Source organism: Raphanus sativus, chromosome 7, assembly GCF_000801105.2.
Source record: "Raphanus sativus cultivar WK10039 chromosome 7, ASM80110v3, whole genome shotgun sequence".
Lineage (NCBI taxonomy): Eukaryota > Viridiplantae > Streptophyta > Magnoliopsida > Brassicales > Brassicaceae > Raphanus > Raphanus sativus.
In genome coordinates, this window is record NC_079517.1 from 12,264,681 (window position 1) to 12,289,274 (window position 24,594).

General features: G+C 34.3%; 3 protein-coding genes and 2 pseudogenes across 3 annotated transcripts; 4 read left to right on the plus strand and 1 right to left on the minus strand.

The window, feature by feature from the left end:
• Nucleotides 1-1,127: 1,127 nt before the first annotated feature.
• LOC108815394 (protein ROOT HAIR DEFECTIVE 3 homolog 1) lies at nucleotides 1,128-5,675 on the plus strand. The gene is made up of 22 exons (XM_018588013.2): nucleotides 1,128-1,301; nucleotides 1,519-1,668; nucleotides 1,744-1,810; nucleotides 1,891-1,993; nucleotides 2,079-2,149; nucleotides 2,245-2,308; nucleotides 2,409-2,474; nucleotides 2,554-2,601; nucleotides 2,684-2,746; nucleotides 2,819-2,875; nucleotides 2,951-3,109; nucleotides 3,176-3,244; nucleotides 3,326-3,417; nucleotides 3,535-3,613; nucleotides 3,678-3,968; nucleotides 4,035-4,297; nucleotides 4,375-4,471; nucleotides 4,557-4,709; nucleotides 4,777-4,881; nucleotides 4,959-5,053; nucleotides 5,137-5,233; nucleotides 5,348-5,675. Exons 1-22 carry the CDS (start codon nucleotides 1,298-1,300, stop codon nucleotides 5,525-5,527), a joined length of 2,373 nt encoding a protein of 790 aa, XP_018443515.1. The 5' UTR covers nucleotides 1,128-1,297; the 3' UTR covers nucleotides 5,528-5,675.
• Nucleotides 5,676-9,365: 3,690 nt separating this feature from the next.
• LOC108814575 (protein HOTHEAD) lies at nucleotides 9,366-12,644 on the plus strand. Its single transcript, XM_018587174.2, has 6 exons — nucleotides 9,366-9,546; nucleotides 9,981-10,371; nucleotides 10,892-11,202; nucleotides 11,278-11,663; nucleotides 11,732-12,300; nucleotides 12,386-12,644. Exons 1-6 carry the CDS (start codon nucleotides 9,444-9,446, stop codon nucleotides 12,438-12,440), a joined length of 1,815 nt encoding a protein of 604 aa, XP_018442676.2. The 5' UTR covers nucleotides 9,366-9,443; the 3' UTR covers nucleotides 12,441-12,644.
• Nucleotides 12,645-14,635: 1,991 nt separating this feature from the next.
• LOC108815395 (beta-galactosidase 17-like) lies at nucleotides 14,636-18,884 on the minus strand (annotated as a pseudogene).
• A 1,617-nt stretch (nucleotides 18,885-20,501) lies between these two features.
• On the plus strand, nucleotides 20,502-21,570 carry LOC108807797 (putative F-box/kelch-repeat protein At2g44030). Its single transcript, XM_018580041.2, has one exon. The coding sequence runs from the start codon at nucleotides 20,536-20,538 to the stop codon at nucleotides 21,568-21,570; it is 1,035 nt and encodes a 344-aa protein (XP_018435543.2). The 5' UTR covers nucleotides 20,502-20,535.
• A 1,423-nt stretch (nucleotides 21,571-22,993) lies between these two features.
• Nucleotides 22,994-23,953, plus strand: LOC108815397 (putative F-box/kelch-repeat protein At2g44030; annotated as a pseudogene).
• The last annotated feature ends 641 nt before the right edge of the window (nucleotides 23,954-24,594 follow it).

The following is a 24,594-nucleotide window of genomic DNA, read 5'->3' on the forward strand; positions in this document are numbered from 1 at the left end:
GGCTGATTATAAATATACAATTGTAAAATTGATTGTGGATCAAAACAATAGTAATAAACTAGATAATGAAATGTAAATGAAATACAATTCCATAGACTATATTTGAGAAGTGATTTTGTCACATGTCCTCTCTATAATTATTTTCACAAAATAATATGACATGACTACTAAAATTGATGACATGTCTTATAGATTAATATACATGGACAATTATATTTAATGTTAATTTATATTTTTGGTAAACTTTTTAAAATATGGTAATAACTCATATATTACATTTATTGTCGATTTATATTTTTAGATTTTTTTTAGAATATGATAATAACTCATAAATCATCATTAAAATAAATATATTCAACTATGGCATTTCAAATTTCGAAATTTTATTTAAATTATAAAATTTTCAAAAATGTATACATTTTTCAGAAAATTATAAAAATTAAATCGTAAAATCAAATTAAATCATAAAATCATTAGTTTCTTATATATATATCTACAATTTTTATAAATATTGTTTAATTTTAATTTTTGACAATTATGAAAATTTTACATATTTATTTAATATACTTAATTAAAATAAATAGATAGAAAAATGTACCTAAGATTATAATTTTAAATATATACATGCACATTCTTAAATATAATTTAAAATAAACAAAATTGTTTTCATCTTAATTTTAATGTTTATTTAAATCAAATTTATATTAAAATATTGATAAGAAAAAGAAAATTTACAATATTAATTAAAAATTAAATATAATTTTTATTTATCTATTAAAAATATTTTAATTTTTTTTACTGCACATGGGCACATGGTGCAGGAAAATACCTAGTGAATTTTATTTACAAAAAATATATTGTATATAGAATAATGTTTTAATTAATTTATAAATATAAAAATTAAGTAAATCATAAAAAGCCATATAGCATAATTGTTTTTTGAAAATTTTAAGAAACTTAGTAAGATGTGGCTTAGAAATAGGAATGTTTGTCTATTTTTGGAATGGGTTACTGGTGTATAGAAGAAATTATTGCTCTTGACTGGATTAAATGACATACAAATTCTTTTTCAAGTTTGGCTTTTAATGAGTTCCATACAAATTTGCAGAGATCTAAAGTTCCCAACTTTCACTCATTTACATTGCTTTATCCAAGCAAGAAAAAGTGAAAAGAAAAATAGTTTTTAAGTTCTAACCTAGAATGACTAACATGCAGAAACAGAGGATGATCCCTAAAGCGTGAAAGCTCTGATCTTCGTTCTCATTGGCACTTGAGAATATTCTCTCTCAGAATCATCATGGGTATTATATCTCTCTCACAACTTCCATCCTCTGATGTATGCATTTTTTATGTAGATCATTCTTATAGATCCATGTAGATTGCTGTATACGAGTCTTGTATCTCACTTCTTATGAGAAAGATCGTCATTCTTAAGGTTTCAGAAATTAATGGCTCTGCATGCTTATATAACATAAAAGAATGAGTCATTTCTCTCGTGTCATTGCACTATTGATACAGATAAGAGCGAGGGAGGTTGTTCTGTACAGCTTATTGATGGAGATGGTACATACAATGTCTCTGGCATAGATCACTTCATCAAAGAGGTGAAGCTAGGAGAGTGTGGCCTCTCCTATGCTGTTGTCTCCATCATGGGTCCCCAAAGCAGCGGTATGCATTCTTTTAGAGAGGAGATAATTTTGTAATATTCAGAATATTTTAAGAATAGTTTTTATGATATCACAGGGAAGAGTACATTATTGAATAATTTGTTTGGAACAAACTTTATGGAGATGGATGCCTTTAAGGGAAGGTATGCTTTCATCTGATAGTTTTTGCTTATGTTTTTTTATTTTGCTAAATTCTGTTGCCTGATTAAGACATTGTTTACAGATCTCAGACCACAAAAGGTATCTGGCTTGCAAGATGTGCCGGTATAGAGCCTTGTACCCTTGTAATGGACTTGGAGGGCACTGATGGAAGGGAGCGAGGAGAGGTTTTTTTTTCTTCCTTGCCATTTTGGTTTAGTGTGTGACATTGCTTAATTTTTCTATAAATGATGTCCTTTTTTGGCTAATCAGGATGATACTGCATTCGAGAAACAAAGTGCTCTTTTCGCTCTAGCTATCTCAGATATCGTCTTGATCAACATGTAAGACTGTAGTAGAGACTTTATAGTATATCAACTGTCATTTTTGTTGAAAAGAAATACTTATTCTCAGCCTCTGTGTTGTGTTTTCTTTTAAGGTGGTGTCACGATATTGGCCGTGAACAAGCTGCTAATAAACCACTCTTGAAAACTGTCTTTCAGGTATTTGTTTGTGATGCTCAGAAAGTTATAAACTATTTAAGTGTATCGAAAGATATCTTCTTTCCTATGGGTCTTGAATCTTTGGAGTTGCATTTAACAGGTTATGATGCGGTTGTTTAGTCCACGTAAAACAACAATGCTGTTTGTAATACGAGATAAAACCAGGGTACACTCTTTTCTTTTTTTCCTATATACATTACAATCCAGTAACATACTTTGTTTTGTTGATGTGATTTTTGGTGCAGACGCCATTGGAAAACTTAGAGCCTGTCTTAAGGGAAGATATTCAGAAGGTAAAAAAGAAGTGGCGTTCAGCTTATTTCAAATGATTCATAGTAAGGAAGCTGATCAATGACTTGTTCTTCGTTGTGACAGATATGGGACTCTGTTCCAAAGCCTGAGGCACACAAAGAAACTCCTATGAGTGACTTCTTCAACGTATGTAATGTCACAGCTAGAACTATGTTATGTTACAGATTATTCATGCTGTTTCTCTCTTTTGATGGTTAGGTTGAAGTTGTTGCTCTTTCTAGTTATGAGGAGAAGGAAGAACAGTTCAAGGAGCAGGTGTGTGTGTGAGGCCATGTTTCTTATAGATTGGGATGCCTTTACAGACGTATTCATTTTTGGTTTGAAACTTAGGTTGCTAGCTTGAGACAACGGTTCATGCATTCTATTGCACCGGGTGGTCTTGCTGGAGACAGAAGAGGAGTGATTCCAGCTTCAGGTTTTGCATTTAGTGCTGATCAAATCTGGAGAGTCATCAAAGAGAACAAGGATCTTGACCTTCCTGCCCACAAGGTAAGCTTACAATTTTACCTTTAAGACTTTGTTTTCATACTCCCTCTGAGCTTATTCTTCTTGCAGGTCATGGTGGCTACTGTGCGGTGCGAAGAAATCTCAAACGAGAAATTTGCTCATTTCATTACAAACGAGGTAATGCCTCTTCTGCATTGTTTGAAGCGTCTTGGTTAGTCCTATGATCACTAACCAACCTTTTTTGGCTTTTGCTTACAGGACTGGCGCAAACTTGATGAGGAGGTGCAAGCTGGTCCAGTTTCTGGTTTTGGAAAGAGGCTTAGTTCTATTCTTGGTTCTTGCTTATCAGAGTAAGCACATACCAAGCTCTAATCACACAAAGCAACTTTCTATATCTTTTAAAAGCTAATTTGGTTTATGAGATGCAAGGCTTTATGTTGATCACTACACCCATTTTCTTTTGTTAGATATGATGGAGAGGCTACATTCTTTGATGAAGGTGTTAGATCTTCAAAGAGACATCAGCTTGAAGAAAAACTTCTCCAAGTAATACAATACAATACAGTTGTGATATTTTATATGATTTCCTCACTGTTATTTTATGGTACAGCTTGTGAATCCAGCGTTTCAAGATGTGTTAGGACACATAAGATGGGGGATGCTTGAAAAGTTTAAGGCCTCTTTTGATAAAGCTTTAGAAATTGGTGAAGGGTTTTCTTCAGCTTCCACTACTTGGCTCAAGGCTTGCATGGACCAGTTCGATGAAGAGTGTGCAGGTGCCATCATCGAACAAGCTAACTGGGACACAGCCAAAGTGAGGGACAAGTTAGTCCGTGACATTGAGGCTCATGTTTCCTCTGTCCGGGCTTCCAAGTTATCTGAACTTACCAGTCAATACGAGGTAAAATAAAGAATAAAGAAAGCTTGGGTGGCAAGTCAAGTCAAGTTTTTTTGTTTCTGCTTGCAGACAAAGCTTCATACAGCATTGTCAGAACCGGTGGAAGCTCTGTTGGAAGGAGCGAGTGATCAAACGTGGACAACAGTAAAGAAGCTTCATGGACGTGAAACCGAATCTGCTGTTTCTGGATTCAGTAGTGCATTAGCTGCTTTTGATATTGAAGAAGAAACAAGAGACAAAATGGTGAAGAGTCTTCAAGATTATTCAAGAGGTGTCATAGAATCTAAGGCCAAGGAAGAAGCTGGAAAGGTTTTGATGCGTATGAAAGATAGGTATAATATATAGCAACCTTTTCAAAACTAGTCTAAAACAACACTTAAGTTTTGAATCTTACTTTTGTCTTCTTCAGGTTTGCTACAATCTTCAGCAATGATGCTGATTCAATGCCACGAGTTTGGACTGGAAAAGAAGATCTTCGAGCAATTACTAAAGCAGCTAGATCAGCTGTACGTTTTTGGATTCCTCTCACCGTTTTGTTTACAAGTCTTGAGAGAAAGTCTTAAACACTTTCTTATGGTTTATTTGTTTCAGTCCTTGAAGTTGCTCTCAGTAATGGCTGTAATGCGATTGAGTGATGAAACCGATAACATCGAGAAGACACTAACTGTCGCTCTTTTGGATTCAACAACGTCTAAGAAAAGCATTACAGCATCTGATCCATTGGCTTCAAGCACTTGGGATGAGGTATGTTTGACTCTGCTCCAACGTGTTGTAACTTGAGTTGATTCTTGATCTTAATATTTTTTTGTAGATTCCATCATCAAGAACTTTGATCACACCGGTCCAGTGTAAATCTATATGGAGACAGTTCAAGACAGAAACAGAGTATACAGTGACTCAAGCCATATCTGCACAGGCATGGTTACTTTACTCGCACGTTTGCTCTATGCTATGTTTTTTTTTTATGAATACTAATTGGTTATACTAATTTAGGAAGCGAATAAGCGTGGTAATAACTGGTTACCCCCTCCATGGGCTATTTTTGCATTGATCATACTTGGATTCAACGAGTTCATGACTCTTCTAAGGTCCATCAAAGCTAGTATTGAATGTTTTATATTTGATGAATGGCATGTAGATTCTGAAAACTCTTTGCTTCTTACTATGACAGAAACCCTCTCTATCTTGGTGTCTTGTTTGTTGGTTTCTTACTTCTGAAAGCCCTCTGGACGCAACTGGATATCCCTGGCGAGTTTCGCAATGGTGCAGTAAGTATTCTACCAATCTTCTCAACCTCCAAATAACGTAGTAGTAGTAGTTTTTTTTAAGAATTCTTGATAATGATACTCATATGATATTGCTGCTACATATGATTTATTTAGCTTCCAGGGCTCATTTCGATATCAGCAAAGTTTGTTCCCACAATCATGAACCTTGTCAAGAATCTTGCTGAACAAGGGGAAGCTCCTCCTCCAGCTACTCCAGAGAACCGTCGTCCTAGCAACAACACTTCTTCATCAGAAAATCCACCAGAGCACAAAAGTGCATCAAAGACGGATTGAGAGGAGAGTAACAAAGAATCTTCTTACGATTTCCAAAGGTTTGTTCTCCAATACTTGGTGTTTTTTAACTTGTTTAAAAACGTTGCTCACTTTTCTTTATACACAACAAGTGACTTAAAAACATTGTGGCATGATTTGATTCTGAATCCGTTTGATTATTTCTTTTTTCTTAATTCTTAATGTAAAAATAAAATAAAATATTGAAGGACTATAAATACATGTACGATCTCAATTACTAGTTTCGTGGGATAAAATATTGAAGCATGGGATAACATGCTAGTCACGAGAAAAGGGAGCAGAAATTAATCTTTACATTAACTGCTGAGTGGTAAAGTTTTGTAACCATTATTATAAACTATTGAATACACATACTGAATCCAACTCATGGATTGGTGTGTGTATTTATTATCATCATTTCTTTACAGTTTGCATATCCACCCACCGAAAATCACCATATAGAATGATTTTATCTTTTAAGAAATGTCCATAAGCTTTTTCTGTGCTACTAGCTACTAGGTATTAACGAAAACAGTTTTGTAAGAATATCAAACTACATAGTTATAGTCGTTGTGAGTATAGCTGTCAAATGGTTCGTCCCTTTTAATTGAGTTTCTCTACAAACAATTTTTGTGGGGGTTTTGGTTGATCGGTAATGGACAAAAAGTCTTTTTTTTTTTTTTTTTGGGTCAAATGGACAAAAAGTCTTAAAAACGTATATATACAATAAAAATTGTCTAAAAAGGTTTTGCCCATTAATAACGAAGCACACAAATATTGGTTCACATATAAACTCATTAATCTCTATTCCACATTATATTTTTTTTTTTGTAAACTGGCTTCTATTCCACATTATATAAAACTTTCAAATTTGTAGTTACTTTGTATACAAATCTCATGCGATCTATATGACTTACGCACGTGATGCGATGTGACATTAATATACTCGTCCTCTAAATTCAACATTAATATACAAATTTTCTTTTCTTCGAAACAAAATTGGCTAACTTATCCGAGGTTATTCTAATCCCCTATATATTATTTTAGGAACACTAAAAGAAAACAACCTTAACTTGATGTGTTATTTACACAATGCCATTTCTTAGGTGGCATTCTCACATTCACTCTCACCCCTATTTTGATAAAATCATTTCATTACTAGAATAATTACATTATTTTGCCATTGTCAAATCAATCTAAATTTTATTATAACACATAAATTATTGTTATGATCATTAAAGATAATAAAATATGATTAATTTTCAATCAATCATTTATGTGTTGACTTTGTTTTTCCATATATAACAAAGTCACGTAATTTCCATATTAAACGATTTTGTAGAATGTTGTGAGAATTCGGATTGACCAATTTTTTCATATATAAGTGCGCTTTTCATTTCTTATTCAAAACAGACAAATTTATTAGTAGGTTTGTTTTATAGTAACTGCGCTTTTTCGTTTCTAAAGCGCAATTATATAAGAAAATTTACTGATACTGTATGTATATAAAGTTCGGATACTCAACATTCTGTACCTCATTATCAAATACTGAAACAATGAATAATGCTCATAAGCCATATCTATTTTTTAATAATGTATAAAAAACTAATATGGACCAAATAATAAAGTTCCTGTGATTTCAAAATAGAAATATTTTTAACAATGTATAAAAAACTAATATGGACCTCCATCACTAAAATAAAAAACATATTCGTTTTTTTACCTTACTGTAACCCGATACGTATATTTGCAAAACCAAAAAGCTAAATCAATTACAAAAAAAAAACTTAATTCGTTTTTTGACTTTGCATGATTAGAGCATGGTAATGTATTATTTTGCTATGTCAATAGGCGAATAAAAGGTAAGTAGATATGTAATGTTATAAATTGTAGCCATGGATTTATTTCAGCAGATTACTGCTTTAAAAATATGATTGATTCAAGTTTTTTTACGGAAAATGTTTATGTCTAATATATTCAAATAATGTTTTTAAGACTCAAAATTGATTCTATTTTTAAAAACAAATCATGCATTTATTCTTAAATTTGATTGGGAGGTTACCATTTATGCAATATTGTCATTTCATGGTCTAAAAAAATTCTTTTTCCTAATTATTAATCAATTCGATACTGTCTACATTAATGATGATTCGTTAACATCGTAATTACATATCAAGATTTCCGCACATTAAGTAAATTCGGCATACTATATATATATTGCTTACACTACATGATCACTTCCATCACAATCTTAACAGCTCAAAAATATCACTCAAAATACAAGGTTTGAATTTCATCTCTGATGTTCAAAAAATCGATGCTCTCAGAAAGAGGTATATCATTTCAATTTGTAAAAAAGAGTAAATTATTATAACTTTTTTTGGTAAACTTATTCATTGTTATTTTTCTATAAGATTGCAAACGATGAGTTTTGAAGATAATTTTCACTAGATTTGGTGTTTTTTCCTATTATCTATGTTGCTTTAATTATTATCATAATAATTCTGTTATGAAAACAATAGTTCTATTTTATATGTTTTGTCTTTTTTAAATTCATGATAAACTTGTATTGTTTATGAAGCGTTGGTTTCATCCTCTATTTAAACAAACTTTTACATTCAATTTTTAATTAATTTATATTATATTAATCGCAGTGTTATACATATATATATTCTATTATATCTTACTTTATGTATTTTGAATTTCTAATATTTATAAATTAAAAGCCATATTTTTTTTAAATCACTTATTCCGCGCAGGGCGCGGATTATCACCTAGTTTTGTTAGTAAAACCCATGATTACATGCTCACCCAAATAACACGGAATGTGTTTTCTGTTTGGTTAGGTAGGTAAAGCTAATCAATTAGATTAGCTGTCAAAATATACATGACTCGTGAAGATTTTGTTAACTCACAGTTATGGTCATAATTACGATCTACTGAAAAAAAAATACTCGCCAAAAACATGGCTCCGTATATTGTTGTTTTTTGCGGTATGGTTAGGTGAAGATGATTAATGGATACACTTTCAAATCTATGAAGTTTTGATCCGACGGCTACCAGACATCCTACTTCAACCGTTTCATATCGCCATTAATGACAAAGACAAGCTTTGCAACTCTCTTTTTTATCTTTATATTGTTTTTTAAGTACTCTATGGTTTAACTGGTCCCATAAGTCAAAACAAATCAAATGATCTATCATCACCATGGGTAAACGGCGACAGCAACCCTCTTAAGTCTTTGTTTAAGATGAAAGCGTAAATGATAATGACTGACTGTAGTTGACCAAAAAAAAATGATAATGACTGTTCTAATCAGCAGTGAAGTGTACTTATCATTAATTTCTGCAAGAAACTGTTGATCTGTTATAGTAGGTGACTATTTATAATTAACTAGATAGTTCTAGTAGTTAACTCTGTAGGCATTTTGAAGATTATGTTTTCGATTTACAATGAAAAGAGTTTCTTTATAGAATTGTTTTTTTTACATGGTTAAAATTTATGGTTCCATGACGTTCTAGTTATAAAAAAAATACTATTATGGTTAAATCGGGAACAACTCAATAAGTAAGATTATACACTTGTCCTTTTCATTTGCTATTTTCGCCAAAAATGGGACACTTGAGATCCCATTTCGTTTGTGTAGTCTGTAGACCACCAACATAACTATTTAATATTTATTAACTCGGTCTCTTACTGTTTACTTTTTACGAAGATGTTATCTAACTAAATTCGATGTATTCGTATAAATGGTTACATATTATGTAAACAATATATAGAAATGTAGGTGTATTTAATATAGTTGCTCAGTTGGATCCAAGTGTTATTTATAGGAGAAGGTACACACAAAACAAGGCCATTCATGAAAAGCCACATAAGAAGTTGAAGCAGAAGCAAAAAAAAAACATTAAAAACTCTATGTTTTGGTTTCTGCAGTCTCCAATGGCTCTCAAGCTCTTTCTCTTTCTCTTTGCTCTTCTTCTCTGTCTACCAACTTCTCTCTCCTCCACTGCTTCTAAAGGTTACTCCTCTCATCACACATTTCTCATTACAAACTTTCACTTCTGTTTTCTTGTTAGTGTTGTGTTTGAAGTAAACATACATACTCTTTCTCTCTTAGTCGTTGACGATTCTTTCTAGTTGTGGAGATATGTTTCTCAAAATTAGCTTATGTCCGAACTTGTTCACAGTCATATACTTTATATAACCACTCTACCATGAGTTAATCATTTCTTGAAGGAGAAACTCTGTTTCTTGATTCATCAGGACTGAATCTGGAGTGATTAGGACACTAACAACAGTTCAGTCTTCTTTTTTACGGAGAACTGTTATGTTTTTTTGTTAGGTTATGTTCTGCTCACGACATTAATTGTATAGTTACTTCTACCAACTACCCATACTTGTTTAGTTCTTGTCTAGTTAAATAAACTATTAAATACAATTTTTTATATGTAGGTAAAGAGCAGAAGCTGAAGTTCAATCCTTACAGATACACGTTCATCGATAAAGCCAGCACATTCGCATCATCTTCCTCATCTTCTTTTTCATCCAACGGTCAAGATTCCACGTACGACTACATAGTCATCGGAGGCGGAACCGCAGGCTGCCCCCTAGCTGCAACGCTGTCGCGGAATTTCAGCGTTCTTGTTTTAGAGAGAGGTGGCGTTCCGTTTACAAACGCAAACGTCTCTTTCCTCAGGAACTTCCACATCGGACTTGCTGACACGTCAGCTTCCTCTGCGTCTCAGGCATTTGTTTCTACTGACGGCGTTTATAACGCTCGTGCTAGAGTTCTTGGCGGCGGTTCTTGTATTAACGCCGGTTTCTACTCCAGAGCCGATGCTGCGTAAGTAACTGTTACCGTTTTAAGGAAAAGAAAACAAGATTGTGATTTGTAATCTTGAAATAGATCTTGTTGTTTATAAAGAAATCAAATATATTTTTTCTGTTTTTAAAAGATAAATATTTTATAAAAACTGTTTGTTCCTAGAAATACATTTTCAACGTTTTATATATTTTATGAGTAAATCGTAAATTCAAACAAAAAAATTTATTTTTAGAATTACTATTGGTTAGAAATTAATGGAAATACCAGTTAATTACATTTTTTTTATCAAATTGTTATGTGTTTTCCTAATGTATAAACACATAAAAACGTTTTTTTTTGAACACCCACACAGAAAAGTTTATTTTAAAAAAAAAACTGAGGGATTAGTTGATATGATCCATGCCTCGTGTCATTTATTGGTCCAGTGCTACATTTATAAAAGCGCACCGATCGAGAATGTTGTGTACTTGTGTAATAATGGGCCATGAGGTTTTACCACCACGTCTTTTAATGTTTCACACATGTTCGATTTGTGTAGGTTCGTGAAGCGAGCAGGATGGGATCCGAAGCTAGTGAACGAGTCGTATCCATGGGTGGAGCGAGAGATCGTTCATCAGCCGAAGCTGACGTTATGGCAGAAAGCTCTGAGAGACAGTCTTTTAGAGGTTGGAGTCAGACCTTTCAATGGCTTCACTTACGATCACGTCTCTGGCACCAAGATCGGCGGCACAATATTCGATAGGTTCGGCCGTCGTCACACCGCTGCAGAGCTTCTTGCTTACGCTAACCCTCAGAAGCTCCGTGTCTTGATCTATGCCACCGTGCAAAAGATAGTCTTTGACACATCTGGTACAAATGATATAAACTAGGGTTTGCGTGACTTCCAAGTTACCCGAGAACTTATGTTTTTGGTTTTGGATGCAGGAACAAGACCTAGAGTAACAGGTGTGATATTCAAAGACGAGAAAGGTAACCAGCACCAGGCTCTGCTCTCGAATAGGAAAGGAAGTGAAGTGATCTTGTCTAGTGGAGCCATTGGGTCACCACAGATGCTGATGTTAAGTGGGATTGGACCTAAGAGGGAGCTTAAGAGACTGAAGATTCCGTTGGTTCTTGAGAATGAACATGTGGGGAAAGGAATGGCTGATAATCCGATGAACACCATCTTGGTGCCTTCAAAGCAGCCTATAGAGCAGTCACTTATACAGACCGTTGGAATCACAAAGATGGGTGTGTATGTTGAAGCCAGCACTGGCTTTGGTCAGTCCCCTGAGAGCATTCATACTCACTATGGGGTTATGTCTGACAAGGTAACCATACAACTACATAAAGCTTATCTTATTACCGTCTTTGTAATGGTCTTTGAATCTTTATGCAGAATGAATTGTTTTCCACCATACCTGCAAAGCAGAGAAGACCAGAGGCAACACAAGCTTACATCAGAAGAAACAAGTACCAACTTCATGAAGCATTCAATGGAAGTTTCATCTTGGAGAAACTAGCTTACCCAATCTCTAGAGGGCACTTGAGCTTGCTCAACACAAATGTAGATGACAACCCTTCAGTCACCTTCAACTACTTCAAACACCCGGTGGATCTCCAACGCTGCGTTGAAGCCATTCGTCTGGTTTCAAAAGTTGTGACGTCTAAACGTTTCCTAAACTACACGCAGTGCGACAAGCAAAACGTACACGAGATGCTTAGCTTAAGCGTCAAGGCAAACATCAATCTAAGACCAAAGCAAGTGAATGATACCAAATCCATGGCTCAGTTCTGTAAAGACACTGTTGTCACAATCTGGCACTATCATGGTGGTTGTCTTGTGGGTAAAGTAGTGAGCCCTGACCGCAAAGTTCTCGGTGTTAACAGGCTCAGAGTTATTGATGGTTCCACATTTGATGAGTCTCCTGGAACCAACCCTCAAGCCACAGTCATGATGATGGGAAGGTAAATCAATATCAGTAATAACAAAATGGATTCAAGGTTTCCTTTAACTTCAGTATATCAACATAGAATTTGACAATCTTTGCAGATACATGGGAGTCAAGATTCTTCGAGAGAGACTTGGAAACAAGGCAGGTGTTTAATTTTCAAAGTGAGCTGTTATCATACAACATAACTCGTTGGATAATTTCTCCATCTCTGCTTATTTTGATATTCTATTCATTGAAATATAGGATCAGATTGTGTGATGAACTGTGTGTAACCCTATTTAGGGCAATCGAATTTGTTTGCTTGTGTGAGAAGTTTATGGTTTCTGTCTGAATGTTATCATGCCTTGCCTTGCCTGATCTGATTTTGTTTTCAGGTTTACTCTTAACAATTTTCTCAACCTATAGCAAATTTACAATTTATATACATTATATACAAATATATAATTTTCATCTAAGAAAATATTTTATTACTTCAAAAGTATTTGTTATGTTATTTAAAATATTTTTAAATGGCATATTACTTTTTTTTGAACTTTGTGTTTTAATGAAATCATATTATTTATGCATATATTTCTGTTTTAGTTTTTTTTACTTTATAAATGTTTTCTTTTTATTTTATATGTCATTAAGGGTATCATCGTAATCAACCATTTTGAGAATAAACGTGAAGCTACACATAAGAAACTGACTTATCAAATAATATTATAAAGATATATATTTGATGGTGGCTAGATAGCAAGTTATAACGAGCTGATGATGGACTAAGTTAAAAGCTTGTTTAAAAAAAGAATTAAGTTAAAAGTTTTGCTTGAAAACACTTGGTTTTGTGTTTATCACACATGAATTTGTATGCCACACCTACTGAATGTAGGAAGCAAGAATTAGCATAGAAGATAAGACTATACATAGCTATGTACCATTGACATTCTTCTACTTATTTGATAATTTTTGTGATGTTGGTTACTCCAAACAATCTATAAGCATTTATAAACTGTTCTTACATTTTTTGTGACAAGTAAAAAGCGAAAAAACATCTTTTTGTATACCCATGTTGAACTTAAACAACCACAATTATATAAATGGAGACATAAACGGCAAACATAAAATATATGGATATTGATACATCATAGATACATCAATAAAGTTATTCTTAGATATATATTAAAAAATTCATAATATATCTTAAGAAAGAACATTTCATATAATATTTTAAATGCTAATAAAATTAATCAGTAGATATACTATTTTAAAATCAGTTTGTTTATTCTGGTTTATTATGTTCTAAATAAACCACACTCACATAGATAATCTATGTCATGTACATTGTTATAAAAATTATATCTCTAGCTTGGTCTTGCGCTTGAGATCACACATGATCTTGTAAACTATACTGAATCTAATAAGCAAGCATTAGCATAGAAGATCAGGTTATTCATAGCTAGGTGGCATTGACATTTGTCGACGTGTTTGATGTTTTTAGTGATTTTGCTTACTCCAAACAGTCTATAAGAGAACCATTAGCGAATAGTTTATATATCCCAATATCTATCGAATGTTATATTACTATTTAAACGTAATTATTTTTATGCAATTAAATTTAAATGATAAAAGAAAATTTTACAAATCAGATATTTCCAAATAAAATAAACATCTTTGACGTTTACACCAACGTTTCTAGAAGACAAGACGATCCTCCTTTTCTCTATAATTTATTTTATCCTTTTTGTTTGTTAAATATTAATTATGGTGAAAGATTTTCACTTTTTGCCAGGCGCATGCTCTAAACATTTTAGAAATTGATGGGAGAAGTAAAAAAATGAGAAAACAGCCTTTGGTGTACCTATGTTGCACTAAAACAAAGTAATGATGGAAACGAAGACATCAACAACAAACATAAAATATATGGATACTAATCAAAGATACGTCAATACAATTATCCTTAGATCTACAAAAATGTTTCACTATAAATCTTAACATAAAAGAACATTCGATATAATATCTTAAATACTATTAATATTAATATTCAAATAAATTACTAAATTAATATCCAAATAAATTACTTTTGAAATCAGTTTGTTTTCTACAGAGTTATGTCGCAAAAACAACTTATTCCACAATACATAAAGTTTCCAGCATTCTTTCAGATTATACCAGTCAGCTTTGTGATGGTCTATTCAAAGGAAATAATTTGAAATATGGATTTGAGAATATTTTTCATTTCTATAATAAATATATTAGTTTTACCAAAGTTATATGATATGTAGCAACTTAGCATGCTGTTGTTAGTTTATTAATTTGGGTTTTCAAGCTTTAGTTTTACTATTTATTTTCATTTTTTGTTAGTAAACTGACGAGAATCTTCGTCCATTGAAAGTTAATAAGTGCAACAAACAAATTATTTCCCAAACATGGCTGCTGGCTACTGCACAACTGAACGGCTACAACTGATTGACTTTAGATTCATTTGAACCGCATGTGAAGTTTTCCTGATACACCGACTCCAGCAAAAGGTCGACATGTGGAGATTCCAACTCGAAGATCACCTGAAAAGAGAGTTTTCAGCAAATCTAAGTGATAGAAAGATGCAATGAGGAATGTGTAGAGAATCTCTGACTTCCAGATAAGAAAATGTGTACTAGATTTATGTTCTTGTTGACATACCACATAATTTTTGCCAGGCTTAAGGACTGGTGCAGGAACGTAGAGGTTGCATTGTGGTCCAACAGACTGCAAAAGAAAGAGACATGTATAAGAAGAAACTCTAAGATACTATGTACATTGGATAAGCTTTAGGACAGAGCTTAACCGGCCAATATCTTCCGATGTTGAATTTATTGACAAACGCAACTCCTTTACCCCAACCGTTGAATGATAGATAAGTGTCTTTGATTTCTTCTACACTGTTGATAGAGAACTCACCAGCAAACAGAGCTGGTTCTTTTTGACCCAATTCTACAATAGTCAGTGAAAGAAGCAGTTAGCTTCATGTAGACGACCGGAAGTTCCATCACCAACACTCTTAACTTAACCAAGAATGTGCTGGAAGATAAAAACAGAGCACTGACCATTTGTAAGCTCAAACGGTTCACTTCTATTTTTGGTATGTTGCATCTCGAAACTGAAATTTGGCATTTGATTCAAGTTGTGGAAAGGAATTGGTATCATCTTCCATCCTTGGAGAACCTGACCATCTAGATAAACTGGAGACAGGATACCCTGGAAAGTCATACAAAATAGACCTTTTGAACAGCTTCCTAGATAATGTACAATGCTACCATGGCGTCCAAAATATTTAAACCGCAAATATCACTTCACTTTGGTATAGATAACCAACTTTGAAAAACCAACGAGATCAAATGTATAAACCTAACGTGAAAAAGAAAATTTTATCAGAGTGTCGTACCTTCTCATCAAAGATATATGGCCCGTAATTCACACGACCCATGTTTTCAACCTATAAGAAACAGGATCACAGTAGTCACCCAAATGAGACTGTGCCTAACGGTAAACTAAATGGAGTGAAGTGCAGCATTGTACTTCTTAATCACTTTCTGGAGAGCTGTCAGGAATAGCACAAAGTTTGATAAAGGAAATAAACCAATGCCTGTATATAGCTAAAAGCAATCATAAGATCATCAAACCTTTGAATTTGGGATTATCTATGTCACCAGATTCCTTAATTGGAGCATCCTGAAGAACAAAACAAAATGCTTCTAGAACATAAGTTAAGAATTGTAGGTAATAATGTGAAAGTGTATTACATAATCATAGGAAGTCAGATCTGGTTTGTAGTCGAATTCATCAGAGCCAGTATTTGCTCCGTTGTAGAAACCAAAGTTTGTTCCTCCATGCACCATCTGAACATCACATTCACGAGAGTCACATCTATCATGAATCACTATCTTGTAAACATTTGTAAACAAAAAATTATTAAACACATACATATAGCACAGCCGAACCATTTCGGGACAATATCTTTTCAAGGGAAGCCGCTGTAAATTCGGCATCTGTCTTTGCAATCTTCTCACCCCAATGCGTAAGCCAGCCAGTATAGAACTCACTGTATCATGCAACTCAACGGATTGCAAAGGAGAAATTAATTCATAAAGGAAAGTTAGGGTCACAAGAGACTTACGAAGAAAGTGGAGGTGATCTTCCTGGAGCATTAAACTTCTTTTGCAGTTCAAATATTGGCCAAGGGTCATCACCCATACTGAAGTCAACAGCTATCAGAAATATGAAGTTCTTGTCAGTTTTTTATAAACCACTGTTTCGATTCACAATCAATCATGGATCCGGAGGACTCAATATGTTGATGTTTTATTAGGAAGAAGATAACGAATCATCTTAAAGAATATCATTACCTGAGTAGACATCATATAAGGGGACAGTTCCTTTCTCAAGTGTTTCTCTAGTACCTCCATCTGTTGTATACCTGAAGAACATTAACAGTAATTCCACAATCTATTTTCACATGAGAAATTGTAATATTGTTGAAGATGTACAAAGTCTTACAGAATAATGTCATTCCCCAGGTGTCCCGTAGCCATAGTAACTAGATTACGAACATAAGCTTTGTCATTCCCATATGATCCATATTCATTTTCAATCTGCCAAAAACAACATTCAGCCTCTAGCTGCTCATAGTGTTCTAGGTTTAATAGAAGCCAACACATCATATAAAGTAATGCCAAAATCACTAGAATAAACCAGGACAAATGATACAGAATTGGAACATTGTTTTCTTGTGCATACCTGGACCATTATAACAGGACCCCCATTGCGGTAAAGAAGAGGGGATACCTTTGGCAATAGAACATTCCACCATCTTTCAACCTGTGATAGGCTTAGTTATGAATAACTCTACTTCCAATAAAAAAAGGCATAATAACAGTCTTAGAATGCGGCCTGTAAAGAACATGGCATAGTGGGAAAATAAGGATCTATATGGAGGATACATATAGTATATAGAGAATATCCCAAGAACGAGAACAAATGGATCCATTACCGTGCTAATTCCCACTACCAATGGATCCTACAAAGTTTGAAAATGCATAAAATCTAGACTAATATTGCAAACTGCAAGCTGATAAGCAGTGGTTTCAATTATTTACTCAAATGTTTACTTACCAACTTAAGATATGCATGATCTGCTGTCCTGAGTTTCAGAGGTGGTTTCACAGCAAGCAACCAAGCAGGAAAACCGCCCAAATCCCATTCTGTGATGGAAACAGGAACATGGATCAGCATTTGTTTCTGTCTAAAATCAACATCTTCCACATGGTGTGATAAAAAACATTGGAATCAACTCATAAGAATCACAGCAACAGAAAAACAAATTAACACAGACCTCCACAGATATAAGGTCCAGCACGCAGCATAACCAGCAAATCTAGTTTCTGACACAGCTTGATAAAGGACACAAGATCAGCAATGCCCTCAAAGACGAACTTCCCAGGCTTTGGTTCATGCAGATTCCAAGGAACATAGGTTTGTATAGTATTCAGACCTAAAGCCTTGGCTCTCAGAAGCCTATCTTCCCAGTACTGCATCCATAATCTGGCATTAATCCATCAATCAAGCATATCATAATTACCTAAATAACCAGTTATTCAGAGAGAGAGAGGACAATATACCTCAGGAAGAACTCGGAAGTAGTGCAAATCACCACCAATGATCTGGAAAGGATTCTCATCTTTCCAGAACATGTCATCTTTTATATAAAAGTCCCGAGACATCATCTACAAGACATCATCACTATACTAAGCAGGAGGATCCAGCAGCCAAAGAGAAGACATCAAGAAGCAAACTAACTCTCAGTAGAAATCTCTGAAAGTATGAATCTTTCTTACCTTCTCGTCTCGAGTTACTGTTACCGCACGAGGCAGAGACTGATGAGAGGTCAGTGACGGAAGGAGAGCGAAGACAGGAACACAAATTCCAACAGCCACAAGAACCAGAAGCAATACGAAAGCCAAATGATGTCTTCGTGTTGATGGCCTGCTTATCTTCGCCATTGTCCCTCTTCTACAAGCGTAGGCTTGATCTAACATTTCTCAGAACAGAACACCACCTGTTGATTTCGTGCAGGAAAAAATCAAAACCGGTTTAAACAAATCGAATTCCTAAACCGGGGGAAAACAAGGTTCCGGTGAACTAATAATAATCACAGAAACATGAGTTTTGAGACGGAGAGAAAAGCTGTAAATCCAAAACCAAAAAAAAAAAAAGTCTACTTAAGAACTGTCTATTACACAAACAAGGTTTCTGACAGCGTACCAATCGATATTCCTAACTTTGATGTTCCTTAAAGAGCTAGACTTTGACAAGGACGAGCTATCTGAAACTGCGACAGAAGATCGCTGCTTGGTCTTGTAAGTGGCTATGGTAAAACTCTGTAATAAGCATGATTGGAGTAATTATTGATCATCGACCGTTGCAGCTTAACAGAGAAGATTAATTCCATAAATTCTCATTCGACCGGCGTTTAATTTGCCGCGATGGCCGGAAGAGTAAACGGCTCGACTTCACGGCAACATCAGATGACAGATACTTCTTCTCTCGTGCTTATCACGTGCCGTTTAAGGGGACATTCTACTAATTGCAAACAACATTACCAAATTCGGTTAATTTATGTATATAACTGTATAGTTTTTTTTGCTAAAATGTTAAGCTACAACTATATAGTATATAGTATTTGTATACAATTATGTATCTATATTATTAAAAGAGAAGTACCCCTATAAAATACCCTTTAGTTTTCACTTTTATTTACAATGGTATGCCACTGACATTAAATAATATTTCCTATTTTAATGCTGTCTTTTTTACTTCAATTAATGTGTTTTCCAAATTAAATTTAAATTAAATACACTTCATTAACTTCTCCATTAAATCAATGTCAAATTCAAAAAAAAATACATTTTTATTAGACAAACGATTCTGAAAATTATAATATCAACTCTTCATTTTAAAAATTTGAACGAAAAAGTATTAGCATATTTGAACCGAAACTAGATAATATCCAAACGGATTTACCATTTTGGTATCTAGAGAACCATAACCAAACTTCATCCGAACGAAATATTTCGGATACTCAAATGTATTTAAATCATATTTATATACTTCAATATGTTAGCTATTTTTTGAATTAATATCCAAGATATAAGCTATTTTAAGTTGGTTAAAATATTTGAAATATAAAAAATAATCAAAAGTAAACATTTTAAAGTAGATAAACAATAATCAAAACTCCAAAAATATTTAAAATATATATTTATTCTTCATCCAAATATTCAAGTTAAACCTATTTTAATTTTTAATTTAGATACTTTGGCTTACATTACTCAAATTTACATGTTATATTATTTTTATTTTTAAATTTAGGGAAATTTAAAGATATATAAATTTTGAAAATTCAAAAATAGTTTAAACGGGTTATCAAACCCGCAAAGATCTGAATCAAACCGGAACCAAAGTTTATAAATACCCGAATAGAGGTAGAATCTTTAAACTCAAAAAACTCAAATCCGAATAGATTTTAACCGAATTCGAGTGGATACCCAAATACCCACCCCTAACTTAGTCAATATAAAACGATTAAATATTATAAATATATTATTTAGTATAAAAAAAACTAAAACTGAAAATTAATACCTGTACGGTCGCACGGGTCAAGATCTAGTTACACTATATAATTCTAATAATTGCAAAGAACATTACCAAATTCAGTTAATTTATGTATACAACTATATAGTTTTTTTTTTTTGGTAAAATGTTAAGCTACAACTATATAGTATATAGTATTTGTATACAGTTATGTATTAAACTATAATTAATTATGTATACAAATGTATAGTATTTATTTTCTTCAAAAACGTACAAAAGTTGCCTTGAGCCAATGTCCAAGACAAAATAGGTTATATTTGAATTTTTATATAATTTCCAACAAAAACTTTGTTGTGTAGTAACTAGCAAAATCCAGAGAAAAAAAATCGATTGAAAAATAATAATCGTATTTATTATATTAATGATGTGAATAATTACTTACAAGCATAGCATTTGGATCGGTATTTCCAAATATATTTATTTTTAAAAAACAATAAATAATTTCCTGGTTTGTTAGTTTAGAGATTAACAAAATCTAGCGTACTTAATTAACACAACCAAAGCCAGAAACCCTAATAAAAGTTGGCAGTAAATAAGAGCACAGTGCAAAACCCCTAAAACCAAACTTAACCAAAACAAGATGACGAAGAATTCATCATCATCAGAGTCTCCTCCGTCGTTTTTGTCGTTACCGCACGACATCGTCTTCAACACTCTTGCTAGGATCTCTCGAACCAACTATCCAGTTCTGTCTCTTGTCTCCAAGAGTTTCCGTTCACTCCTGTCTTCGCCTGAACTCGAGGCCGCACGATCACTCATCGGAAGACCCGAGAAGTACCTCCACGTCTGCTTAAACCTCAATAACAACAAAAACAACCCTAACCCTAGATGGTTCATACTTTCCGAACGTAAGTTGATACCAACCCCTTCGTTTCCCTACCGACATCTCAACTCCTCGTGTCTTGTCTCAACTGGTTCTGAGACCTACGTAATCGGCGGTGGACTCGAAAGAAGCAAAAGAGTGTTTCTAATCGACTGTAAAACTCACCAGTGGCGTGAACTCCCCAGCATGCGTCTTTCTCGAAAAGAAGCAGTCGCTGAGGTGATGGACGGTAAGATCTATGTGATTGGAGGCTGCAGCAGCAACTACTCTAAGTATAATGGAGAGGTTTACAACCCAAATACTCAAACTTGGGAGTTCGCAACTGCCACAAAAAACGATCTCCTTAATCGAAAAAGTCGTTACAGTTCCACGAGGTGCTTTATACCCACAGATTTTTCCAGTTCCACCAAGTCGTCCTTGTCCGTGCTAACAGATAAACAGTTGTGGTTGGTGGTTCAAGATGGTGAACTACGTTGCTGTGGCTCATGTTGGTGGACTTTAGTAACGGGACTTGAAGCAATATCCTCTAACTATCTGATTTCGGTGACGAACTCTGGGCAAGACAAGAGAGTTTTAGTTTGGTGGAAGACTAATTATGCTGAGAAATGTGAAACTGAGATTTGGTGTGCACAGATTTTAATTAAGATTTGGGGTTACAAGTCGATTCAAGGATTCATAGAGTGGTCTGAGAATGTGTTTACCTACCAGGGATGTCATAAATCTGATGATGATGATGATGATGATGATTCCGAATTCCTTTTGCATTCTGCTTTTGTAAGTCATGATTACTGAGTTTTGTTTTGTTCTAGTCAATAAATTTATTTAGTGATTTATATTCTACAAAGGGTTTGGTTAATGGTTTTTTTCTGAAGGATCGAAAATTACAGGACAGCATTTGTTTGTTTGATGATGCAAAAAATACATTGAATATATTAGGAGGCCGTTCTTCGCTAGAGTTCAACCATAACGTATATATTAAATTGTTTTCCTCAAGAGCTCAACGTATTTACAGACAAAACAGGAGATACATCTGTCCATACAAGTCTTCAAGATATCATTACATGTTTAATGCAAAAAAGGATGTAAACAAAGGGTTCATCAAACTGTCACATACAAAAGCCGTTTTGATGTTCTTTGCCTCTATATATTCAAGTCAAGATTGCTTCTAGTCTTCTTTCTGTTGTTCTTGTTCAGGTTTTACCGTGGAGGCAAATTCGCTAGAACTGCTTCTCAAGAGCTGTTTACTGTACACGTCTTGTGCTTGTGTCACACTCTTCACACGATTGGCTCTAACCCAAGCAGGCTCTTCAGGGACAAGACGAGAGAGTCCAAATTTAAGAGCCCTGGTTCCATCTTCCACTTTCCTTCTTTGTCGTATAAGCATACCAATTAAAAAATGGCATAATAACAGTCTTAGAATGCGGCCTATAAAGAACATGGCATAGTGGGGGAAAAAGGTAGTAAAGGATCTATATGGAGGATACATATAGTATATAGAGAATATCCCAAGCAAGAGAACAAAGATCTGACATGCCTTTGAAATAGTACATACTACATAAGCAGGGAAGAGGAAGTGTTGAGCTGAATAAGGAGAAAAAAAGCAATCAAGTTAACACAATAAATGTTCAGTTTAATGAATCGAGCCAAAAATATTCAAAGTTTTACTCATTCTCCACAAACACTAAATCCATTACCGTGCTAATTCCCACTACCAATGGATCCTACAAAGTTTGAAAATGCATAAAATCTAGACTAATATTGCAGACTGCAAGCTGATTAGCAGTGGTTTCAATTGTTTAATACAAATGATTACTTACCAACTTAATATATGCAGGATCTGCTATCCTGAGTTTGAGAGGTGGTTTCACAGCAAGTAACCAGGCAGGAAAACCGCCCAAATCCCATTCTGTGATGGAAACAGGAACATGTATTATCAGCATTTGTTTCTGTCTAAAAGCACATCTTCCACATGGAATTGGAATCAACTCATAAGAATCACAACAAGAGACCTCCACAGATATAAGGTCCAGCACGCAGCATAACCAGCAAATCTAGTTTCTGGCACAGCTTGATAAAGGACACAACATCAGCGATACCATATTTTACAAATTTTTAATTAAAAAAAGTATAATTTCCTGTTTTTGTTAAGTTTATGAGGTTTTCCTAAAAGAAAATTAGAAGTTTTTTTTTTGGATAAAGAATAACATAACAATTTATGCACCAGCCGAATAGAAGTTAGTTTAGAGATTTACAAAATCTAGCTAGCTTGATTAATCCGACCAAAGCCAGAAACCCCTACTAAAAGTTGATAGTAAATTAGAGAACAGTATTTGTTTCAAAAAAAAAAAAAAAAAAAAAAAAAATTAGAGAACAGTACAAAACCAAACCTAGCCAAAACAAGATGAAGAAGACAAGAAAGAATCATCATCAGAGTCATCTCCTCCGTCGTTTTTGTCGTTACAGTACGACATCGTTTTCAACACTCTGGCTAGGATCTCTCGGACCAATTATCCAATTCTGTCTCTCGTCTCCAAGAGATTCCGTTTACTCCTGTCTTCCCCTAACCTCGAGGCCGCACGATCACTCATCGGAAGACCCGAGAAGTACCTCCACGTCTGCTTAAACCTCAATAACAACAACAACAACCCTAACCCTAGCTGGTTCATACTTTCCCAACGTAAGTTGATACCAACCCCTTCGTTTCCTTACCGACATCTCAACTCCTCGAGTGTTGTCTCAACTGGCACTGAGACTTACGTAATCGGCGGTGAACTCGTTGTGAATGGAAGCAAGAAAAGAAGCGAAAGAGTGTTTCTAATCAGACTGTAAAACTCATCAGTGGTGTGAACTCCCCAACATGCGTCTTCCTCGAAAAGAAGCAGTTGTTGATGTGATGGATGATGGTAAGATCTATGTGATTGGAGGCTGCAGCGGCAAGTATTCAGCCGAGAATTATGGAGAGGTGTACGACCCAAATACACAAACTTGGGAGCCCATAAGTGCCACAACACTCGATCAAAGCCAATCGCATCAACCAACAAATTTCCACAATCCATCTCAGAAGTCGAAAAGGTTATTACAGTTCTCATATTTGCTTCATGTACACACACTTTTCAAGTTCCACCAAGTCGTCCGTGGTAGAGACAGAGTTGTGGATGGTGGTTCGCGATGGTGAACTACGTTGCGGTGGCTCAACTTGGTGGACTATAGTTACGGGACTTGAAAATATATCCTCTAATTATCTACTTTCGGTGACCAACTCCGGCCAAGACAAGAGAGTTTTAGTTTGGTGGAAGACTAATAATGCTGATGAATGTGAAACTGAGATTTGGTGTGCACAGATTTTAATTTCGATTTGGGATCAGAAGACGATTTAGGGGTTCATAGAGTGGTCTGAGAATGTGTTTATCTTCCAGCAGGCATGTCATGAATCCGATGATGATGATTCTGATGATGATTCTGAATTTCTTTTGCATTCTGCTTTAGTAACTCATGATTACTGAGTTTTGTTTTGTTCTTGGGGGAATTTTATGAGTTGATAAATTTATTTAGTGATTTATATTCTACAAAGGATTTGGTTAACAATATTTTTTCTCAAGGATAGAAAATTACAGGACAACATTTGTTTGTTGATGATGGAAAGCACTAACATTGAATATATTAGGAGGCCTTCTTCTCTAAAGTTCAAACCATGATTATAACATCTAATCTATTAAAACTGATTTCCTCATAGTTCATTGCATTTAAAGACTAAACCGGAGATAGATCTGTCTATACTAGTCTTCAAGATATCATTACATGTTTTATGTAAAAAAG